This window comes from Prinia subflava, chromosome 5, assembly GCF_021018805.1.
Source record: "Prinia subflava isolate CZ2003 ecotype Zambia chromosome 5, Cam_Psub_1.2, whole genome shotgun sequence".
NCBI lineage: Eukaryota > Metazoa > Chordata > Aves > Passeriformes > Cisticolidae > Prinia > Prinia subflava.
In genome coordinates this window covers 14,194,052-14,216,719 of record NC_086251.1, presented here as the reverse complement: position 1 = coordinate 14,216,719, position 22,668 = coordinate 14,194,052, and the positions used below count along the sequence as shown (strand labels likewise).

Sequence of the window (22,668 nt, the reverse complement as noted above, 5' to 3'; positions counted from 1 at the left end):
GTCTTGGATTTCTTTTAGAATTACTGGGACTACTCTTTACCATCATTAGTGTTACATGAGATTTCATTAATAGTGATAAAGCAACTATCACAGTGTACAAAGAAGAAAAAATACAGTTTAAGAAAATTAACATTTGAATTTTTTTTCGGTAGTCATTTATTTAGTTTAAAGAGCATACAGCATCTGTAACAGGGGCAATGGCACTGCAACAATGGGCAAGAGAATCACATCAACAAGCAGATAGCACATGGAAGCATGAGGTCATCTTGTTTGCCACTTGTGCTCAGAGACGTCTGTTGTAGCAGTGACTTTCAGAAACCTCTGATTCAGAAAGCTGATCTTCCAGGAAGAAAACAAGGAACTAGAGGGGACTTCAGTTCTTCCCAGTAGGGATGTTGAGGCACTGGGACAGGTTACCCAGGGGAGTTTAGATGTCCCATCCCTGGAAGTGTTCAAGGCCATGTTGGATGGGACTTTCAGCTGCCTGGTCTAGTGCGTGTCCCTGCCCATGGTGAGGGTTGGAATGAGATGGTCTTTGAGGTCCCTTCCTACCCAGACCATCCTATTGCTACTTAATCTTGTTTATTCTCCAAGCAGTTCTTTGAGATGTGATATGGGATTGCCTCATGTGGGCAAAATATGGGGGACATGGGGTGAAACAAGAGAAGAGAGAAAGTTCCTCAGCTGTCCTTTGTCCCTGGACATCAGAGCGGATTCAGTGGGAAGGAAGCACACTCAGCCTTTCAACTGCACAGGACTGTGAACAGGGGCCTGCTGAAGTAATACACCCTTCAAATGCACATGCTGATGAGCTGCAGTGGCTTTTCTGAACCAGTAATCTACACTACTTCATTCATTGTAAATGGTTTAATGTTTTGCATTTTGAGAGTGCATTTCAGTCAGAGCTTTACAAATACTCATTAAACCCTGAAACACTGCTCTGGAATAGATGAATAAATTATATGGGGAAAGTAATCATTAGAAACCTTGTTGTTTTGTTGAATGGTGTACAGTTTTCATGTAACCCAGGACTTAAGTGCAGCAAGTCCTTGACACCTATTTTCACTTTCCTATATGAATATTCATTTGGCTTAAGTTAGCATTTCATCCCCACATCTTATCAGAATTAGAATTCATCCTCTTCGAGTGGAAATTGTGCTGTTTCCCTGCCACAGACAATGGTTGGCATCAAATAAAACTGTTCTTTGTTCCAAAACCATGGTTAGAATTCAGTGTTTAATCAGATGCTGATAGCAAACACTCCTGGTTTCCTTTATATCCATGTGACAATACAAAAGACAATTGATATGTGGCTAGTGTAAGATTCACTCTGGACATTCCAGGCACACTGAGCTTTGTTAATACTCCAGTGTACAGCTTGACATTATGTGTTGTCTGACTTGTGTTTCTTTCTCCTAGTGTAAAAACTGTTCTATTCTTCAAATTGTATAATAGCTTTATCTTAAATACAGGTATCTATGGATTTACATTTTGTTAGTGCTACATTTTGTTCTTAAAATCCCTTTAGAATGTTAAAATGAAAGGAAAGGATGCTCCCAGGGACATATGGTGGGTTATTAAATGGTTCCTTCTAAAAATCCAGCTTGAATCTGGTCCACTTTGTTAATCTCCAGATGTTTCTCATTGTATTAGTATCAACTTAGTCGGGGTGCTCATATTAGGAAAAAATAACCATGATGGTATCATTTTTGCTACTTTTCTCAGTGAAGCTGATATTTGAAAGGCTGGAGTTGTAGGTGTACTTGATTCTGCCATCAGGTCTTATTATACTGGAGCTTAGATGTTCACAGAGCCAAGGATAAAACCTGCAATATCTTAATTCATAATGTGACTGCTTTATGAACTGTCTGTACAATAACTATTCTTGGTTCACAAGCCATAAAACAATCTTAAAAAAGTAAATATTCTCAAAACAATTAAAACTGAAAATTGCAAAGCTGACTTCTCATGTACCAGAGTTTATATGACAAAATCATCAATACTACCAGCTGTTTTTTCAGCACTCCAGACCGACATAATTCTGATAAAATGTGGAATTTTAGCGTCATTTTATCTGATTTGCCTGAGCAGCAGCAACCCCAAAGGCAGGGTTAAGTGGAATAATGACCTTCGGTTGAGGTATTTGTTGTGAAATTCACGGAGGGTGGAGAGAATGGCCTCAAGTGCAAATGCTGGTTTGTTATCAGTCCCTGGAAATGCCTCAGGCCACTTCTGCCACTTTGCTACAGCAAAGCTGCGCCTCCACTTGGGAATCAGCACATTTCTTACAGATTTGCATATAATACAAATAGTTGTGATCGTTTCTCAAAAAAGTCTTTGTTTTCACCATGCCTTTGCCAAACCTGAGCCAGAGATGTGTCATCAAAGCAGTCATTTATGCATTTAAAAAATGAGCGCTGTTCTCACGCTGTTGCCATGGGACAGCTGTAGCAGGAAATGAGCAAAACACCCACATAATTATTGTTGACAGAATACAGTTTCGATTTTATCAAGTGTAGCCCCTGTGTGATATATTGTTAAGGCAGCCTACAACGTCTCAGTGAGTGAAATGCTGATTTGAGGAGTATGCAGTGCCCAAAAGAGACGTACAATTGTTATGCTTGAAAAACAGAACATCTTAAAGATGTCTGCCCCACTGAGATGATAGGGAGTAACTATTGTTAAGTCTCGGAGGAGCAATTAGAGTTGTTTTTTATTAAATTTTCATGTCTTGATTGACATTGAAACTGAATGAATCAATATGTAAATCGAGATTACAGTGATCTAATAAGATATTGAGGAAGATGATACTTTACAAAACATTCTGTGGCAAAACTCTACAGCACTGAGAGGAAAGCCCCATAAATTTATCATTTTGCAAAGTGCCTTGCTGTTATTCTTGCTTGTGAATTTAATCTGCTTAACTATTATTTAAATTAGATTTCAGAGGATGCTGTAATTAAGACGGGGATATAATTCATCATTTGTAGAGATCACATCCATTATGTATCTAAATAATATAAGTTATTTATAACAGTGTTGTGTAACAACCTTAGAGAGCTTTAACCATTAATCAATAACAATGGATAGATGTCAATGTGTAAAATTGAATCAGATACAATAATATTCTAGTTTGACAAATAGGCTATTCCTTGCTGAAATACATCATTTCCTCTCCTGATTTCCATGGCTACTTACTTCACTGATTAAAAGGAAATCTATTTCAGGTGGGTTTTATTGAGAAGAGCAACACATTTGTATATATTTAAAAGACATATGGAATAATCCTACTCCTTCAGGAAAGGAAGGGTCAAATAAGAAAGACTAATTTTTTGGAAGGTAATACTGCAGTAAACGAAGACAGTTTCATTTCTTTTAGTCTATATAAAATAGACTATTTTATAGTAGTCTTTTTGCTATGAATTAAAGCTTTTTTGGTATGAATTAAGTCTGTTCTGTTTATCTATTTTGACATGTGTATTCTAACATGCAGGAATGCGAAGGTGTGACACAGGTATAAGGGTGCTAAATTACTGAACAATGTTTTGCTGACCTTGCTGACCTTTCGAGTGGTCAAGTAAACTGAGGCCCTGAGTGTATTTTGGTCTTTTCTGTGGAAGTCCACCTACACAGGCTCTAGGGAATAAAAAATACATGACAGTTAGAAAAAAAGCCTTTTTTTTTTTTACCTTGACTCGGTGCGGTTAAATTCAACAGTTCTGCTCCAGAACCTGCAGAAGGTTCTTTTTCTTGCACCTCTGTTTGTAAAGTTACCTGTGCTGTTCTGCACTGCCACAAATTGCTCTCCAGCTCTGTGTGACAGCGAGATGGGTCACAGGTATCAACACGTGGCCTTTACTGCTGCGATAGTGACAGTTTTGCCCGTGCTGGATTTGCAACAGATGTATTTTTTTTCTTTTTCAGGGAAAGAGACAACCTTTTCCAGGTTTTGTTGTGTGTGATTATTTATTTATTTTTCCTCCTTAAGCCAAGCAAAATAAAGTTTTATTTTTATCTCAGTGTGTTTTGGGCTAGGTGGAGATACAATCAGGCAAAGGAACACAGGAGGACAGTTATGGAACTGTGCAATATCTGGGGATGGAGGAACAGTTGACTGATATCCCTCAGATTATTTTTTTTTCACTTTTGTTTAAAGCTTTCCTGTTACTATAGCTACTGGCTTTGTCATGCTCACATATAGATGGTTTATTACATTTCCTTTGGAAACTGATTGCTGTTGCAAATCATTGAAGCCAAGAGTGGAAGGGGTACAGGTGTGTAAAAAGAGACTGTGGAATGAACACCATGGAAGGACCTGAGCCCAAGCATAGGAGGAGAGAAAAAGAGATGTGGAGAATTGTCAAGAAGGCCCATGTGCTGAGATTGTAACAAAAGGCAAGAAGAAACTGGAGAGAAGTTGGATCTTGGAAAGCTGTGGTGAGGTATGCACACTTCATGTTGCTGAAAAATGGAGAATGCTTAACCCTCATCTACCTCCCTCTGGAGCCAAGCAGATAATCAAAATCTTAGATTCTTTTGCAGAGGAAAATCCTTTGAAAAAAGGATTTGGGGGACCACAACGGGAAGAGATTGTCCTGCCTGGTAAAAGCTTATTTAGAGGACTTTATTTAGAGGACTTTGACACCTTGGCAAGCCTGCTGAGAAGGTAACATTCCTGGAAAGGTAGGGCAGAAGATGCTAAAATGGATTTTTGTCTGGAGTCTTGTGTGGGGTTTGCTATCAGTACGCATAGAGGTGTGTTAAGTGATCTACAGAGTAGTGGCAAGTTATTTATGGGTGTATTAAGAAAATGAGGTGAAAATATGTTTTATCTTTGACATATTCAAATTTAAAACATCCTGTTGAACAGGTTATTTTCTATTACTGCTATGGGGACTCCAGGGTGATACTTTAGGTCTTCCAAAGCAAACAGAGAGCAAACTTAGGGAGGAGCCAGGAAAGTGAATTCAGAGGAAACATGAGAGAATTGAACAGTTTGATTTAAAATTTTGAAGATTTTAGTCTTAAGGATTAGTGATGTTTGTCTTTGCATTTGTCCCATTTCCTAAAAAAGGATCTCTTCGTACTCAGGTGTCATAGAATGACAGGGAGTGTGTGTTCATAAATATGGAATTGACTTCAAGAGTCTGCTTTAAAACAAACCAAATGTCGATAGTTACAGGTACATTCAGTATTTGAAGAACTGAGGGTTTTTCAGTGCTGCCAGGCTTACAGTGTCCTTTGCCAAGAAAGAAAAATACCCTCAAGTGTTCATTATAAAATGTAAGTTAAATTTCTGGAAATGATCCCATGACTTTGGCACATAATTGTTCTTTTGTATTTCTCCCTTCCACAAATAACTTGAACACTGTGCGGACATTTAACTATTGCCACCTCTGTTTGGAATGATAAGAGTTGTCATGAGAAAATTATGACTATTTGTTATTTAGTTTAATTTTTGATCACCAAATATATGCTAGTATGTGGATTCTAAGTGCTGGGCATGTAAGTTATTGAGACTGTGAAATGCAAAAGAGAGAAAATGAAGAGGAGATGGAACTATTTAAAATATAGTAATCATAAAAGCTTGTGTGACAGGAAATTGTAAATTGACAGTAATTAGGGAATGCATTCATTCATTTTTGCTTTTGTGTGCATTTTTGTGCATTTCAGGGGACATGCTTAACTTGATTCTATGAATATAATTCTTTTGGGCAAATGGATAGTCAGGTGAGAGAGAGGTAATTGGATATATTCAGGGGTTTGCACCTAGAAGGTAAATCAGTAGGATGTCTTTAAACATGAAGGACATTTGTAAGGAAAACAGAATTATTTTGAAGATATCTTCTGCATTTCACAAAGGGTACTTTCAGTGAGAACATACTTTTGAAAACCAATGGTGGTTTGGAAAAGAAAACCTTTTAACTGAAGATAATTACCTTTTTTTTTTTTTTACTCGTAGGAGAGTTCAGCATGCTTTGGAAGGAGAAGTTTGGATTTGTTATGCAGCACCAGTGTTGCCTTCTCAATGTCATTTTCCCATCTGTCTTGCTCAGCAGTGTCATTGTCTGGGCTGATGCCTGTGTGCAGTCTCCAGTCAGATCCTGCTGCACAGGGAGACAGTGACCCTCCAAACTATTCTTGTACAATGTCATGCTCCATATCTTCCTCAAAGGAACTGTGGATATAATTTGAACTTGTTTATATTCTTTCCAGTGGCCAGGAAAATGAATAATTCCTTTTTCCGTATTTGGAATTCCTTCAACAATAGATTTACCATTATTTAATCTTTCTTATTTTATCAGCTATATTTATCTTTCGGTGCTCTCAGCATTATGTTGTCTGACATAGGTCCCATGGAAATTCAGGAAAACTTCTCAGTCTATTGCAAGGAAAATTGGCTCCAAAAATCTTACTTTGTCTAAAATTTGCCATCACTTTCCCCACAGCATAAACTGCCCTGTATAAAAAGATGTAGAAGATGTTTCATTTAATGTCACCCCTTATAAAAAGGTCAAACACCATCTATTGGTGACAATACCTTTTCTGTTCTGCCCAAGATTTATTTGGCATTGTATTAATGTATATATTAATTTTGTCCTGGAAAGTGCTTAGGCTGGAAATGGTGATGTCTTGCAGATGGTGTGCCAAATTTTTGTACATATCTTGTGACTCTTGCCCTTCCTTCTGTCTAGCTCTCCTGACTTCTGTAGGTTGTGTGGTTCAACAGAAAACACTCCAGATCAGGAATGAGTACACGCTCTATATTTAGTCCTGTCATCAGTAGTACCATTGTGCAAGTTGCTTATCTTTCTTAAATGTATCAGGGATGGTCCTTCCTCTCCTTGTAAATAACAGAAATCTTGAAATTCAAGAGGTTGCCATGAATTCTTACTGTCAACTAGATAGACACTCAATAAGGTGCTCTTTAGTACCTACCAGGAGATGACAATTTTTGATGTCCATCTATTTCTAAAAAAATGTAACATTTTGGACCAGCATTTCTTTTCCTAGAAATATAGACTAAAATGGATCTTGTGAGATCATCTTTTCATAGCTCCTGACCTGAGACAAAATAAGTATACTTGGAATTTCCCTGACTCAAATTTTGTCTGAGCCAGCCTGTAGAAACTGGTGATGAGGGAATACCATGATATTCCTACTTAGGCTGCTTTACTGCTCATTACATTTGGGAAAATTTTTATGCGTCATCTATCTTCAAATTTATCTTGGCACAAATCAAGCTGTTTTCTACTCATCCTGACATGGATGAACAAGGAATAAAATTGATTGGTATGTATTAAAACTAATCAACTATATTTTAGTTTCAAAATAATACAATAGTGATCTTTTTGTTATCTTGTTTGCTTTCCCTACCCACTAAGGCAATGTTTGGTCTTGGACTTGAATCTATTAAATTTGTCCTCTTCATGTTTTAAACAATCTTAAGACTTCAGACTAGAAAAAAAATCTTTCTGCATATTCAGTCTATTTCATTAAGTGCTTCTTCATCCTACATCTTGACACTGGCTCTAGCTGTGCATGGCCTTTTTTTTTTCAAATTGAAGAGTTCTGCTGGTACTCCTGAGATGGCTTTTCCCCATGCTGTCTGAGAATCCAACAGCTGAAGTTGTTTTCCCCAATTTGAACAAATATATCATAGTGATTGCTTAGTGTAATTCCTTCATAATCTGAAAAAGTGTTGCAGTTTTGGAGGAAAGGCATGGTAAATTTTCCAGGAATGTGGATTTGCCTAATGTCTCCAAGATCTCTTTCCTATTTCCCCTATTGTCTGATTAATACATTCTTCTACCTCTAAGAATCAATGTATTAATTTCTAGTGTCTTAAGCACTTACCACTGCTAGATGGGAACCACACTGCACAATCCTGAAGAACAATGTGGTTGCACAACCAATATTTCAGTGTAATCAGACAATGAACTGCTCTGAAATTGTCTTCCTGTCTCACCATGAAACCTCTCATGATTTTAATTCTCAGCTGTTTGAAGCAGAGCTGGAAAATCATGCTAAAAGGCATAATACATGTTTTGCAGCTAAAGGGCATAATACATGATTTGCATTATGCCTTATAAGCTTTCTTAACCAGGATTTAATAATTCAGATTCATTACTCTTCAAATGCTCTGCCTCTGTCTGGCCTCACACCTTTTATAAGTCGTGCTTATCCCTTATAAAATATACAGGTCATGATGAAAAAGTCATAACTAGCAGGCTTTTCTATGCATTGTACCTCATTTAAGCTTCCTGAAATAGCAGCAGCTTTTGACCTCTAAGATCATCAAATTCAATTGTATTGAATTCTCTGAAAAATAGGAAATAGATCATTAGAGTACACACCATGCTGAAATCCAGCTGTGATTCTGTAACCTTCTAGACACTGGATCTAATTATGACTGAAGGAAATGATACCTTTATTTTTTCTTTTCTTTTTTTGTGATTCTCCTATAGTGTCTCCTGCATTATTTGCAAATTCCTACTCCATGTTTTGTTGAAAAGTTATAGCATATGAAGGGTTGAAAAGTGCAGGGAAACATGCAGACCTGAATGGTGCAAAGGGTGGGGGTATGTGTAAGGAAAGTGATAAAAAGAGGAAATGAGAGTATTTGGATGTTGCCACTGCCAGGGTGAAGCTGGGTTGTAAGGGCTGAAAAGAAAGGGATGAGGTAGAAAGGATGTCCATACTCAGTGAGTTTATTCTGGAAATAGCAAGGGCATGTAGTGATAGGAAAAGGGTAATAAACACTGAAAGAGGAGAGGTTTAGAATATATATTAGGATTAAATTCTTTGCTGTGAGGGTGGTTGCCCAGAGAAGCTGTGGATGCCCCATCCCTGGCAGTGTTCAAGGCCAGGCTGGATGGGCTCTGAGCAGCCTGGGGTAGTGGAAGGTGTCCCTGTTCCCCAGGGCTGGGGGGTTGGAATGAGGTGACCTTCCAACCTAAACCATTCTGTGATTCTCCGTTTCCATGAAAGTGCAGATACAGATTTTGGCATACCTTAAAATGTATCACTGCTCTCCCAATTTAATGAAGTCATCCAAAAAAGTGTTCCCAAAGGATGCAGACAGAACAAATAATATTAGTGACACATTCCTATAAAGCTGTCAAATGTGGATTCAAACTTGCAGTGTTCAGGGACCTCATGATGTCTCCTTGAATTACCCAGTTATCAACAAAGGGAACTTCAAATATCCCAGCTTTTATTAGACCCTCGTTGAAGAGCATATTTCACTTCCTTTAGCTGAGTTCCAGATATTGTGGCCTTAAGGTGCTAATTTTACCCCAAATAGTTTCTTCCAGACAGTGCCTCTAGAGTGCAATGAATGATATGTAATAGAAAAGTGTCTGATGTCAGCCAGGGAGGACTGGAACCAGAGCCTGAAAAAGAAAAAATAAAAGAACAGCAAAACCAGAAGAATCTGGTAATCCTATTAACGAATGATGCCTGGAGGCATTCTTCCTCCAGGGCTCTAAATCACAAACCTACCTCCTGATGAAGCCAACACAAGTCAGCTTGTGAACTTTTATGAATCTAGACTAAGTTTTCATCTTGATCTTAATTTTGGAATAGAGCTCTTCAAGTTACTGTAAGAAAATACATTTTTCAATAATGAGTTTCTTTGTAATTTGCAGGTGTATGTGATAATGCCTCAGGCACCATGATGCATCAACTCAAGATTTGGTCATATGACAATGGTGACAAATTGAATCACAGTTTCAAAATTGATATATTGAAAAGTATTTTCATCACAGGCACATGGGAACTAGTTACTAAGAGAGGCTGTTGAATTTCTGTCCTTAGAGTATTTTCACATCCTTACCTGGACAAAGGCTTGGGCCAGCTGGTCTAAAATCAATGCTGACACTGTAGGAGGTTGCACTAGTGACCCCAGTCTCTTTCATTGCAAGAACTGAAGAAAATCAATGAAACGGGATCTGGATTCAAAACAAACAAAAGAAGGTGATTCTTCAGACACAGCTCAGGTAAGATGAGCATGAGGAGCACTTTGCTACTGCTAGATGATAGAAGTTATGTGGGCTCTGGTCTGAACAGGTTCACAGAAATGATCCATTAGGAGTTAGATATGGAAACAGCACCTTGAGCAAGAGCTTTCTGAGCTCACAGCTTCTGCAGGCAAGCACTGGGTGTAGGTACTAGAGCTGAGGAAAGAAGCTGGGGAGTCGCCGTGACTGTCTGGCTCCCGCGCTCTTTCCCGGCACCTGCCCCTGTTGGGACAGGAGACAGAGTATTAGGCTAAACAGACATTTGGTTTGACCCAGTACAGATGTTTTTAGGACCTGAAATGCAGACCACAATAATGTTTATTCAATGAAGTTACTATGCATTTGAAGTGGATAAGCCTACTTTGTCACGGTGGTCGAGTGGCCAAGCCTGGTGAAGTTACAAGCTGATGGAGCAGGGAAGACTTGCTTCAGAGCATCGTGGCAAATGAGTGACTCTAGAGCAAGAGCTGGTCTCAATCTCTTCTACACAGACCCAAACATGCAATGACACTAAGTAACTTGTATTTTATTTACTTTGGAATTGCACTAGAACTGACCTTACTGCAAGTTCTGTGATAACTCACACCTAACCAGAAGGACACAGAATTGTTAGGGCTTCCGTGGTGGGTTGACACTGGCTGGACATCAGGTGCCCACCAAAGCTGCTCTGTGATTCCCCCTCCTCAGATGATCAGTGGAGAGAAAACATGAAAAGCTTGTGGGTCTAGGTAACGGCAGGTAGAGATCCCCCACCAGTAACAGTCATGGGCAAAAGAGACTCAGCTTGGGGAAATTCACTTAGTTTATTACCAATCCAATCAGAATAGTATATTGAGAAATAAATTCAAATCTTAAAAACACCTTCCCCTCTCCCGCATTCTTCCAAATTTATTCCTGATCCTCTACCTCCTCCCTCTCAGTAGCACAGAGGGATGGGGAATAGGGGTTGTGGTCAGTTCATCACATTGCCTCTGCCACTCCTCCTCCTCAGGGGGAGAACTGCTCACACTGCTCCAGCGTGGGGTCCCTGCCCTGGAAGACAGGTCTCCATCAGCTTCTCCAGTTAAGTCCCTTCCCTTGGGCTGCATGTGCTGCTCCAGGGCAGGTCCCTTCCACGGGGTGCGGTCCTTCCCTCAGGAACAGGCTGCTCCAGCGTGGGTGCCCCCAGGGTCATAGCTCCTGCCAGCAATCCTGCTCCACCACGGGCTGCTCGCTGCCTGGGTTTGCGGGTCCCTGCTCCAGCACAGGCTTCCCATGGGGGGAAGCATCCCTCAGGCATCCACTTGCTCTGGAGCGGAATCCTCCACGGGCTGCAGGTGGATCTCTGCATCCCCATGGTCCTCCACAGCCGCAGGGGCACAGCTGCCTCACCATGGGCTGCAGGGGAATCTTCTGCACTGACTTTGATGTCTGCAGGGCTGTTCCTTTCACACGTTCTCATTCATCTCACTCATTATCTGGGCCCAATTCCTCCTTCACAATAACTTTTTTCCCTTTTAAAATCCCTTATCCAATACATTGGCCAGCATTGAGTCCATCCTGGGGCTGGATGGCATTGCCTCTGTTGGATGTAAGGGAAGCTTCTGGCAGCTTCTGACAGAAGCCACTCCTGCAGTGCCCCCCACTTCCTTCCAAAACTTTGCCATGGAAACCCAACAAGGTTTAAAAAAAAAGGCACAGAAGTTTTAGTATTAGAAGTTTTAATCAAAATTCTGACATAGGGTAAAGGGCTACAAGATACTCTCTTTATAACTGCGGGTGAACTAAAATTCAGTGGCTCGTTGGAAGATGAAAATATCAGTCTGCTATGTGTGCCACGGTAATGACCATTCTTGGTTGTTAGATGACACCATGTTAGTATAGTGTACAAATATAGTATATATAGTGTATATACACACAGTATAGTATCTTCTCCAACGATGCTCAAAAAGGGGAGTCTACACAAAGCTACCCTGATGCAGCAGACCTGCAACGTTGTCTGAAACCGGTGTGAAATAAGGCAAAGCCCTCTCTCTCCTGACTGATGCTGCTCTTCTTGCCTGCTACTTTCTTCTGATGATTTATTTTGGTTATTTTGAAGAAAAAGCAAACGTTATCATTTTCCCTGTACTGCAGCACTCTCCCACTGCATGCTGGCGTTGTCTCTCTTCCTCACAGCCTTGTCCTCAGTTGGTCTCCTATGTTTTTCTTTATTAACTTGTTTGCAGTCAGACCGCCCTACCCTTTCCCACCCCTCTTTGCAGCTCATCTTTCCCGTTTAACACTCTCCTTCTACATCTAAGCTTGCAAATGTCCCATTTCCTGCCTTTCTGATCCTTCTCTCCTCTCCTGTATCAGAACAGCAAGAACCCCACAGAGCCATGCTTGGCTCCGCCACCGCTGCCCTCACTGAAAGAGGCATTTCTGCACCCTGAACCCCTTGGCTTTGTCAGTCGTTCTCTCCTGCTGCAAATACCACTACGCCCAAGCCAAGGCACTGGCGAGGACTCCCCACCTGGCACACATCCTCGTTGTGCTGGCTGGCGCTAGGATGAGAGTACAAAACCCACGGGCTCTGCTGTACGGCAGCCCACTCCTTGCCTGCCCCATCCACTCTGCCCTAAACCACATTCCGAGTGACTGGAGCACTTAACTCTAGCTGGAGCACCCGCGCACGCCACACCAGCACCAGTGCGGCTCTCGGTCCGACTGGGAGCCAGCCCAGCCCCACTGAAGTGCGCCGAGCGGGCTCTCACGTTACCCTTCTGCCTTTTCTAGGTCATGGATGAACACAGGGGCTGGCACAGGTCCCTCCCGATGCCGGTGACAGCTCTGCTTTGTCAGCCGGTTGTCGCCGCTGCCCGCCTGCGATGTTTTAACCTTGGTGCCCCCGTGCCCTGTGCCCAAGGGTCAAAGTCCCCGCGGCCTGTCTGTCCCTCCTCACCTGGCGCCGCCGGCGAGCGCGTCCCCGGGGCACAGCGGCAGCCAGGTGCGCTCACACCTGTACATCACCTGTACCTCCCCCGCTCCGGGCGCGGCCCCCGGGGCTCGCGGAGCGGAGCCCGAGACGATCCCGCCTGGTCCGCCGGGAGGAGAGCGCCTGAGGGGATGCGCGGCTCTGGGTCTGACCGCGGAGGTGACCGCGGGTCTGACCGCGGGGCTGGCCGGGGGTCTGACCGCGGGGGGCCGCTGCGCCTCGCCGGGCGCGCCGGGGCCGGCAGCCCACGCGGGGCCGGGGGGCGGGCGCGGGGCAGCGGCGGACAAAGCCCGGCGGCAGCGGCGCAGGCTCCCGCTCCCGCCGCCTTGCCCGCGGCCTCCCGAGGGGCGGGAGGTGTGGCCCCCCGCCCCCGCCGCGGTGGCGCTGCCGAGCAGAGCCGGGCGCTGGGCGCCGAGCGCCGGCCGCCCGCCCGCCCGCACCCCCGCCCCGGCCGGCCGCGCGCACGGCGAACATGGCGGCGGCGGTGGGGCGGGACACTCTACCTGAGCACTGGTCCTACGGCGTCTGCAGGGACGGCCGCGTCTTCTTCATCGAGTAAGGGGCGCCGCGGGAGGGGCGCGGGGGGCGGCGCGGCCCCGCTCCCGCCCGCCGCCGCCCTCGCTAACAGGTGCATGTTTTCCGCTTCTCCCTCGCAGCGACCTGACCCGCACCACCACTTGGCTGCATCCGCGCACCGGCGAGCCCGTCAACTCCGGCCACATGATCCGCTCAGGTGGGTGCCCGCGGCGCGGCGCCCCCTCCTCGCCCCCGACCCGCGGCCGGGGGGCTCCGCGGGCGAAGTTCTCACCCTCCTTCCCGCTCTCTCTCTCTGCCTTTCCCCGCTCCCCGTGCCTTGCAGACCTGCCCCGCGGATGGGAGGAGGGGTTCTCGGAGGAGGGCGCCAGTTACTTCATCGAGTGAGTACCGCTCCCGGCCCGCGCCGGCCGCCCAGGGCCGGGGGGCGCTGGCGGCGCGGCCCCGGCCCCGGCTCAGCCCGGCCGCCCCCGCACCGACCCCGCACGTCCGCCGGCCTCATCCATGATCCACAACCCACGCCAGCCAAGCGGCACCGGGGCGCGCCGTGCCGGCGGGAGAGTTGGCTCCGGGCGCGGCGGGATGCGGGATCCCCCCAGCCGCGCTCTGGCTGTGGTCAGCAACAGGTTTTCTTGGAGGCGGCACTTCAGTTTTCCCTGTTTGTTTGGGTGTTTTTTTTTTTTGTTTTTTTTTTTTGGTTTCTTTTTTTGCGTGTGTTTGTTTGTGAGCTGGTTGCTCCCCCGCTCCCCGCTGTTTACAGTGAGGTTTGCGGCAGGTGGAGCGTTGCCTTGCGGAGCGCCGGCCGGGGCGGAAGGTGGATGGTGGTTTTGTTATTTTAAATGGCTCGTGGCTGTGGACGCAGCCCCGGGGAGTTTTGCAAGTGAAAGGCTTCCAGTGTCTCTTCCCAGAGACGGGGCTGGACGGATGAAGTTGCCTTGCCAGGGCTGGTGGTGGCTGTCGGGATCTTTTCATGTGGCGTTTCTTGTTCAGAGAGCAGTCACAAGCAGGGATGTGCCGCTTATTGAGGTGCTCTCATTCCATGAGATGCAAACGTGTAGCGGTAAAGTAGGATAACTAAGGGAGCTTCTTTCAAACATTGCTTTTACAGAGCCAAACACCAGTGTAAAAGTAGAGATTTAATCAAATGGGCAGAACTCTGGTGCGTCTTGGATATAGAGTCACGTGTCATGTGTGATGTCTTTGCGTTTTCCTTTGGAAATCTGAATGCCTGACAAATCTAATGGAACCAGCAGAAAGGGATTGGAAGATGCTCAGACGATCTCATTACTTCAGTGCAGGATGGCTAACCCAGGTTGTTAAGTACAGCCCCAATAACTGCTGACACCAGTGTCACAGTTGTCCAGTATTGAAATGCCTGCAGAGCATATCCCAAAATCTTTGAGTAACTTGAGGTTTTAGTAAATGTCAAACTTCCAAACCATACTGGGCTGAGGGAAGAAGCAGTTGACTGAAGGTATAACAAATGCCTCAAGTGTTGGATGCTTGTTAAATAAAATTCCAGATGATTCTAAAATGTCATTTTTTTCACCCACAGAGGAGAAAAAAGGCATTCAGTCGTCATTTGTCTGAGCCAGAGAATTCCTTACAGAGCTGGGCTGGGCAGTTAGTTTAGCCCTTGACTCTTGAGCAGGAGGTAGTAGCAAAGTATCGGATAGCAGCTCAATAACACTTAAAACTGCCACCCTTTATCTATGGCCAGTGCATTGAAAGGAAGGAATATAAGTTTTGTTGGTTGCACAGCCCAGAGATGGAACTCTAAAATATCCAATCTGTAAATGTACTGTAAACAGATCCTTTACCTGGGTACATAAACTTCTACACGTAGAAATACATCTATTTGTTTTTCTGTCCTGTCCAGAAACTTACTAGTACAATTTTAGAACAGCTTAAATTCCTCTTCCCAACTGCTGTTTGGAAGACCATCTCTTGTCTTGTTTGTCAGGCAGTTACAAAACTTTTAATTTCTGATCCACTGAATTAGAGTTATGTGCAGTACATTTTCATAATTTGTGCTAATAGTGTTCTTTACCTTGGGCTGGAACTGCTGCAGGAAATGAAATAAGGAATGGAGTATGTATTTTACTGAGCAATTTAATAAACTCAGTCATCTTTAGTAAAACAGTGTTTTAACATAAATCTGTTCAGTTGAACTGCTTTAGACCAAAGATCCTCCTGATATGGAATACAATATTTTACTCTCCAGCAGTGGTACTTCCCCCAGCACTGCTCTAAACTCTCTAATTTCAGCTCAGAGGCTTCCTGAGCCTAGTGGAATTTCTCAGTTTCCCTTCCATGAGCATACTGAGCTCTTGTTGTGCTCATGTAAACATCAGTATCCGTAGATGACGATTTCCATACCTCACTGCTCTGTTCATTCTTCCTGTGCTGCTTCCACGTGATGAGTTCTCAGCTTACAGAAAAGGTTACTGGTCCCTAAACGCATGATTTCACACGTTGTACTATTAAATTCCATTTTCTGGCATTCCAGCTCTCAAAACCCATGAACTCTCCTGGATAACTACCCAGTTCTCTTTTGTACTGGTGACAGTTCCAGTCTGGTGTCGTCTACAGAAAGTTCACAAGCACATTGTTATTCCTTGGCTACTAATTTATTAAAGGTTGTCAGAAAGAATGTTCCAAGTAATCCCCCCACTTTGTGATAATTTCCACAGTTAATACACCCTATTGTAGTTTTGCCACATTAGCCACTTAATGGATCTTGTCTTTTTATTTCTCTAATGAAATTAGAAGTATTACTAAGTATTATTGCTTTTTCAAATAACTTCTATCAAACATTTTATTTAAATATATAACTCCACTTACGCAACTGATTTCTGAGATCATGAAAATATAAGACAAAGCATTGGATGTGAGCTGTATTTGATGTAAAAAACTTTAACCTTATGTCCATTTACTGCCATGTCTTTATTGTTTCTTTCAATACTGTGCACAAACTTGAAACATCATATACTAAAACAAAGGTTTGGAACATCATAAAGTAAAAACAAAGTTTTATAATCTGGTCAAGCTTCATATCAAAACCAGGTAAGTTTTTCTCCCCTTTCTACCTAGCAGGAGTTTGAAAATTTCCAGAATTCCACTTCTATTGGATGGAAGCTTTCCAAATTCATGTGCCGTGGTTTAGAATGTTCTTTGCCGTTCTGTAGTTGGGCAGCTATCCTGTAGTTGAAGGGGTGCTGTTTTCCCTTTGGTTATTTACTCGAGATGCTTGTCTGAAATCACATTCCCTCTTAGCCTTGTTCTGCTCAGCTAAGCAAGCCAAGTTCTTTGTGCAGCCCTTTAAAAAGGGCTCTCCGTCTGTTTGATTATCCTGTAGTTCTTCTCCGCACCTCTTGCAATATGAAGTCATCTTTGTTGTATGTGAGTGAACAGAATCCTCTGCTGGAGTGAGCTTTTGTGAGGCTTTCAAACAACAAAAGTGCTTTCTTGGCTCTAAAAATTTCTCAGTTTCCTGCATTTTAGGTAGTTTGCCTGTTTAGGGAAGATGCCCACACTGACAGCACATGCAAATACTGCAAATTGACTGATACATACAGGTCTTTCTTTACTGCTTTAAATTTTAAGAACTGTGATTTATACTAGGAGGCTACATTCCAGTTCCTCCCATTTGTGCACATCCATATCTTTGCGAATTATTTTCTCTGTTCCAAATATTCCTTAGGTTTTCTTGATGGTGGCAAATCCTGTTAGGCCAATGCTGCCTCTTACCCTGAAATTGCCAAATGAAATATTAAATAAGTGATGTATAAACATTCTTCTGGATCCCCATGTAGTGGTCTTTGAAGGTATCATGGTTATCACAGTTTTTGAGTGCTGAATACAGCTTGCACCACACCTTTCCATCTCTTTTTTTTTTTGTTTGTTTGTTTACTGGTGTTTTTCAAATACCTTGTGTTTGTGGGGCAAGTGCTTTATGTCACTGCAGAAAGGTTGAGTGTATGTGGAACTAAATGAAGACTGGACAACACTGGCTCTGGTTTGGTTCTGGTGGTTGGGTTGCTGATGTGAAATGTTCATTGTGGTTAGCAAACTCTTTGTGGGGAAGGAGATGGGACATGCAGGGAAGGGTAGTGATGATGGCAAAGCAGTGCATGTATGCGTTACAGTGCAGGTTTTTCTTTCCATTTGCTTCTCTTCTTCTGATTGTCTAGAAGACTTCCAAGACTTTGAGAAGTTGGAAAGTGTGGAATGCTTTTTTATTACCTTCTTAAGGCTTTCAAAGATTGAGGTGGCTATTGGTGTGAAGGGATCTGTTCTTGCAGTGTTAGATACCTAATTGTCTTGTATTTAAATATGTTGAAAAAAGCATACTGATGCTACAGAGGTTCTTTTTGAAAGCTGCAATGGTATTGCAAATCTGAAAGATAATCATGCATTCAAATTGTAGCTTAGAATTATGAACAAAAAAGTAGAAATCAGCACTTAAATCTCTAAAGTTAACCTTTTATTTGTTTCTGAAGTAAGTTTCTAGTTTAACTTGGCCTTTTCTTTGGGTAACAAAGTGGATGTACAAGAAACAAAGCCATGAAATTGGCATAGCAATAGTCAGCAACTGTTAGTCTTTAATTCTTGTGTTTAGCCTGTACTGTGTGTAGGAAATATGCGTGGTATGTGTCTCAAGTGTTTGGAAATAGAAAAAGAGCAGAGCACACTAAACAGAAGTCTGTCTTTTTAACTTTGATTCTGTTGTGCCAAGTGTGTACATTCAGGTACAATGTCACTGAAAACCATACAGGAGCTCAGATTCACCCACAGTGGGCTACAGATGACACCCACTTAATGATTATTTAATCACAGAAGCCCAAAGGGGAAGAGACTGTCTGGGTTATTGAGTTCAGTCCTTTTGATTATCTGAGAAGATTGTTTTATAATCTCATTAATAAACTTAATCAACAGGTTTTTTCTGCCCTGCAGAAATTCCTGTCTTCCCCACTCCTAGAAGGATGTTGAAAACTGTATCTTTTTTTGGTGCCTGTTTATGGGGCTAAAACACTATTTACTGTATGTGTTCCTTGACCTGCTGTAAACAATTCATCATTTCTTGCTCTGTTCTCCATGGTGGTTATTGCTGCAGAAGTAAAAGATACTGGAGCACTTGGCTACTGTAAAGAATGTTGATGACCCTCATAACGAGGTCTTCTGTGGAGATGATGTTCTTTGTGGTTCTTGACCCTGTGCTTAAATAAATGTATAAATAAGTGTGAAACCCTCCTGTGAGGAGCTGGCCCATCAACCACTTCACTGTGTCATTGCTGTGCATGGCCAGTTTGAGTGGGGGGAGTTCGTGGAGTGGAATAAAAATTGGGTAGCTGGAACCACGTGAGAACTTCACCAAGAGTGAAACGTTCACACATCTCTAGAAAATGTGAGGATCATCTCTGGTGAAATGAATGGGGCTTGTGTGCTGTAGAATGTCGTGGGGAAACTTTTAGGGAAAGAAACCTGGAGTGGTTCCTCAGCAAGACGACCTAGTTTGGGCAGGCTTGAGAGCCCCGTGTGCAGCAGTGTGGGCTCTGCCACCAGTGATAGCCTGCAGTCAGGCACTGTCCTTGAGGGGGCTGGACTTCACTGAGGTGATTCGTGCGGGTGGAAACGCGGGTGTGGATGGAGAAGTGGAAGAAGAATGCCAGCAGTGGCTGTCGTGTTGGGAGGCGAGGGTCGGGACGCTGCAGCCCCGTCCCGCCGTTCTGCGGGAGCGATCCGTGGTCTTGAGCGGCCTCTGCTGGCTCCTGGCAGCAGGAGGAATGCTGCCAGGCTGGGGGAAACCCTCTCGGTTCTTCCTCTTCTCATTTTAAAGTTTCTGGGAAGATCGTGGGTGTTCCATTTGGGCTATGGGAAGGCAGGACTGTATACAGTAAAAGTAAATCTCCCTGCTTGTACGAGTTTCTCTGCAGCTCTCTTTCTCGTCCTTTGTTCTCCCGCTTTGGGTTTGGACAGACAGCCCGTTTAATACATTTAGTTGTCCTGGATTGTGAGCAGAATTGAGCTGGGAATGTTGGACCTGCTGGTTGGCTACAGTAGCTGTGTTTCATTCCAGCTGGGGAAACAATCCAGCGCCCTTTTTGATGACAGCTGAAATGGGAGATCACTCATTAACGAGTGCAGTCAATGCTGGTGGATTTGTGCTCGGGCAGGGCTACAATTGCAGAGAGCAAAGGCAGTGCTCGTGGTTCAGCTCCCAGAAAGCAGAAAAGGGCACCTCGTTTGTGGTGCCTGAATTTCAGAGTGCCCTCTGGAAGAGCAAGCTTGGAACTGTGCGTGAGGAAAATGCTGCAGTGTGGTTTGGTTCAGCAAGGTCTGGGAATGAAGAGGGATGTTGTGTGCATTCCTCAGGGGAGGGAAGAGCACATGAAGCAAGGTGCTGGAGTTTGTTTGTTTTTAGAGCAAGGCTGCACCACAAAGCACTTGGCTTGGTTCATTAATCTGTGTTTGCCTTTATTTCAAGGTACACACGTGTAGAAAAACTGAATTTTGACTACTTGAAGAGGCCAGCAAGGATAACACACACTTAATGAGATGCTTTCTTTCTTAGGTGTTGAATGCTTCTGGAAATCAAAGTTTTCTGGGAAACAGAGCAACATTCTTTTGTTCTGGTTGGCGTTATGTGCCTTCCTTGTGTTGTAGCTCAGAAACAAAGGCATGAACTGTTTTTTTCAAAGCTGCCAGCCTCCCCATTTTGTTTACTACACATTCCAACTTTTTGAACATAATCGTGGAAGAAAAAAATCATTCATTCAGCCTCTCTCCTAAAGCACTGTCCACATCTGCATTCCTTGGATCTGTGCAGGTGAATGTATGTGACTTTTTAAACAAGGTCTATATGGCAGTGAGGGTTTCAATATTTCTGAAAGTCCGTCTAAAGATTAAGAATAAATACAGTCATACAGCTGTACTGGGCCATATTGCTGTAGTCTTAAAACTAGTTTTCATAACCTTGAGTTATGTTTCAGACTGCTTTTACAACTGTACAATATGCCTGTCACATCAGATGAGGAAACATAATTTATTCAACACTCTAAATTTTATTTTATTAATTACCCATTATCTGCCAGAAATGAGAGAATCTCAAATATTTGGGACAGCAGAATCTTGATATTAATGCTACAGGTTTTGTTGAAAAAGGTTGCTTCTTCAATCTATCAGTAGTAAACTCTAGCCAGCTGGACCTAGTGAAAAGGATCTGCAGGCCCGTAGTGCAAGATTTGTTGTATTTTATAATTGGAGGAAACAAAAACCCACCTTTTTCCTGGCAGGTCTGGCAATCCTGAGCAATCTTAGCAAGTGCTTCAGCGAAAAGAGAAGTGTGTGCTGTGAAGTACATGTGTTCTATACTCTGCAGTTTCCCATCCTTCCACTTGCTTCAGATGGATTATACTGAAACGAGTTTTAACCTCACTACTGATCCAAGTTTGCTATCATCTCAAATATTTACGTTTCTTTGGTACAGATTAAGTGTACTGCTGCAGTATTGTACTGCTGGATCTCTGCAAAGACCAGCTTGAATAAATGTGGTGTCACATTTATTTAATATCACATCCAATTCTAGCCAGTATGACTGTAGACTCTAATTTGCTGCTAAGTGTAATTTGTTTTGTCTTTGCCTCCTTTTGAAACATTTTTTAAATGGCCTTGGTTTGGATAACGGTAAAAGATGGGGCATTTTATTTATAGCTTAATTGTCTTTTCCTAAAGCATTATTAGACTGTTTTACAAGGTCTGCTCTATATCCTTAGAAGCAGAACTTTTAATTTAAAAGCAGATTTATAATTAAAGATGTTAAAATCCAAGAAGAATCTGGTTAAGTGCCCAACCCTTCTCTTTTTGATTCTCTGCCACGGAGTACTTGGCAAGAATGTCACTGACTTGTCTAGACAGGTACAAAATCTTGTTAGTAATACATAGTAGGTATGTGCTTTTCTGCCTGAAATTTTGAGTTTAAACGCTTGTTTTCCTTATTGCTTATCTGTATCTTTAAAAGTTTTGTCTTTAGTTTAATAAAAAGTACAACCAAAACCACCAAAACTTTTAAAATGAGATTGGGATGCACTGCTGAAATGAAGTATTGGAGTAATACTGGATTTCATTTACAGTTCTTTGTCAAGTGAGGACTTTTCTTATATTTTTATTTACTTAGCAGAGACCAAATACCCTGAACTAAGAGCTGACTGAAGCATTTGAAAATACACATTAATTCTGCAACATGCAGGTGGTTTTTTTGGGGAGCTCTGTATAGACTTTATAAAATACAGCAAGCAGGAAAGCAGCTGTTAATTTTCTGTTTTATTTAATCTGAAAAAAATGTAGTTGTTGCCTTTTGCAAGCCACACATTTGTTTCAAAATGTCATAGTTTTACATTCATCTTCAAAGTAGCAAAATGCTTGAGCAGCAACTTTGACTTAACTTTTATATTTATTGTTCTTTACCTTTTGCAGTTACTTTTTTGTTTTTCTAAGGAGAAGGAAGATTTGCTTTGATTAACTTAGGAAATTGATACCAATATAAACAAGAGCAATGAAAAGATAAGGACAGTCTATCAAGAAGCATAAATCAGAGGCCAAAAGCTAAAGTAGTTATTTTTTAAAATGTGTCTTTTAAACCAAATTTTTAGATGTTTTAAATGTGTGCTCTGCATGTTAACCTCTGAGTGCTTGAGTTCAATGCCTACTTTGAATCAAAGAACATAACTGGGCCTTGTGCTAATACCTGGAATAATAGATCTGTTAGATCATTTTCAGCAACATCTTTAAACACATCTGGAGACAGAACTGTGCTAATGGAAGAGATTCATTTTATGTAATTTTCACTGGCTGGTAAAACAGTCATATTTTCTGAACCTTTTGCTGAAGATCAGGAGTTATAACATTAACTGTTTGATGGTGAGAAAACACTGACAAAATCTAAATGTAGACAGTTGTTTCAAAGAGGACATGGTGATTCAAGACCATGCTGAGTCTCCTGGACAAAATTAAAATTAAATTAATAAAAGTTAGGTGCAAGATGATGAAATCCATTTTTCTTAGATGACAGTTATCAAACACTTGATATTTATTGTTACCATCTCAGAATATCAGTCCTATTGTTAAATTCTTTTACTTAAAGAGTAGAATTTGTGA

At 42.5% G+C, this 22,668-nt stretch overlaps 1 protein-coding gene and 1 long non-coding RNA gene across 10 annotated transcripts in view; one reads left to right on the top strand and one right to left on the bottom strand.

Annotated features, from left to right (window-relative positions):
- Window positions 1-236: 236 nt before the first annotated feature.
- On the bottom strand, window positions 237-13,621 carry LOC134551026 (uncharacterized). 3 transcript variants are annotated; one of them, XR_010080501.1, is made up of 5 exons: window positions 13,482-13,620; window positions 10,116-10,244; window positions 9,839-9,953; window positions 9,505-9,602; window positions 237-9,395 (listed from the first exon to the last, which is right to left on the bottom strand). It is a non-coding gene; the product is annotated as an uncharacterized LOC134551026 (long non-coding RNA). The 3 variants fall into 3 exon arrangements; XR_010080500.1 differs by having other exon boundaries at window positions 237-9,602; XR_010080499.1 differs by lacking the exon at window positions 10,116-10,244 and having other exon boundaries at window positions 237-9,602; window positions 13,482-13,621.
- The window catches only part of PLEKHA7 (pleckstrin homology domain containing A7), a 146,435-nt gene continuing 136,790 nt past the window's right edge, over window positions 13,024-22,668 (top strand). For 3 of the 7 annotated variants that reach the window (XM_063398080.1, XM_063398081.1, XM_063398079.1), the window contains exons 1-3: window positions 13,144-13,533; window positions 13,635-13,711; window positions 13,838-13,895. In XM_063398080.1, coding sequence (XP_063254150.1) covers window positions 13,451-13,533; window positions 13,635-13,711; window positions 13,838-13,895 — 218 coding nt within the window. In that variant the 5' untranslated portion in view covers window positions 13,144-13,450. The other 4 variants (XM_063398086.1, XM_063398089.1, XM_063398088.1 and 1 more) reach the window with 4 other exon arrangements.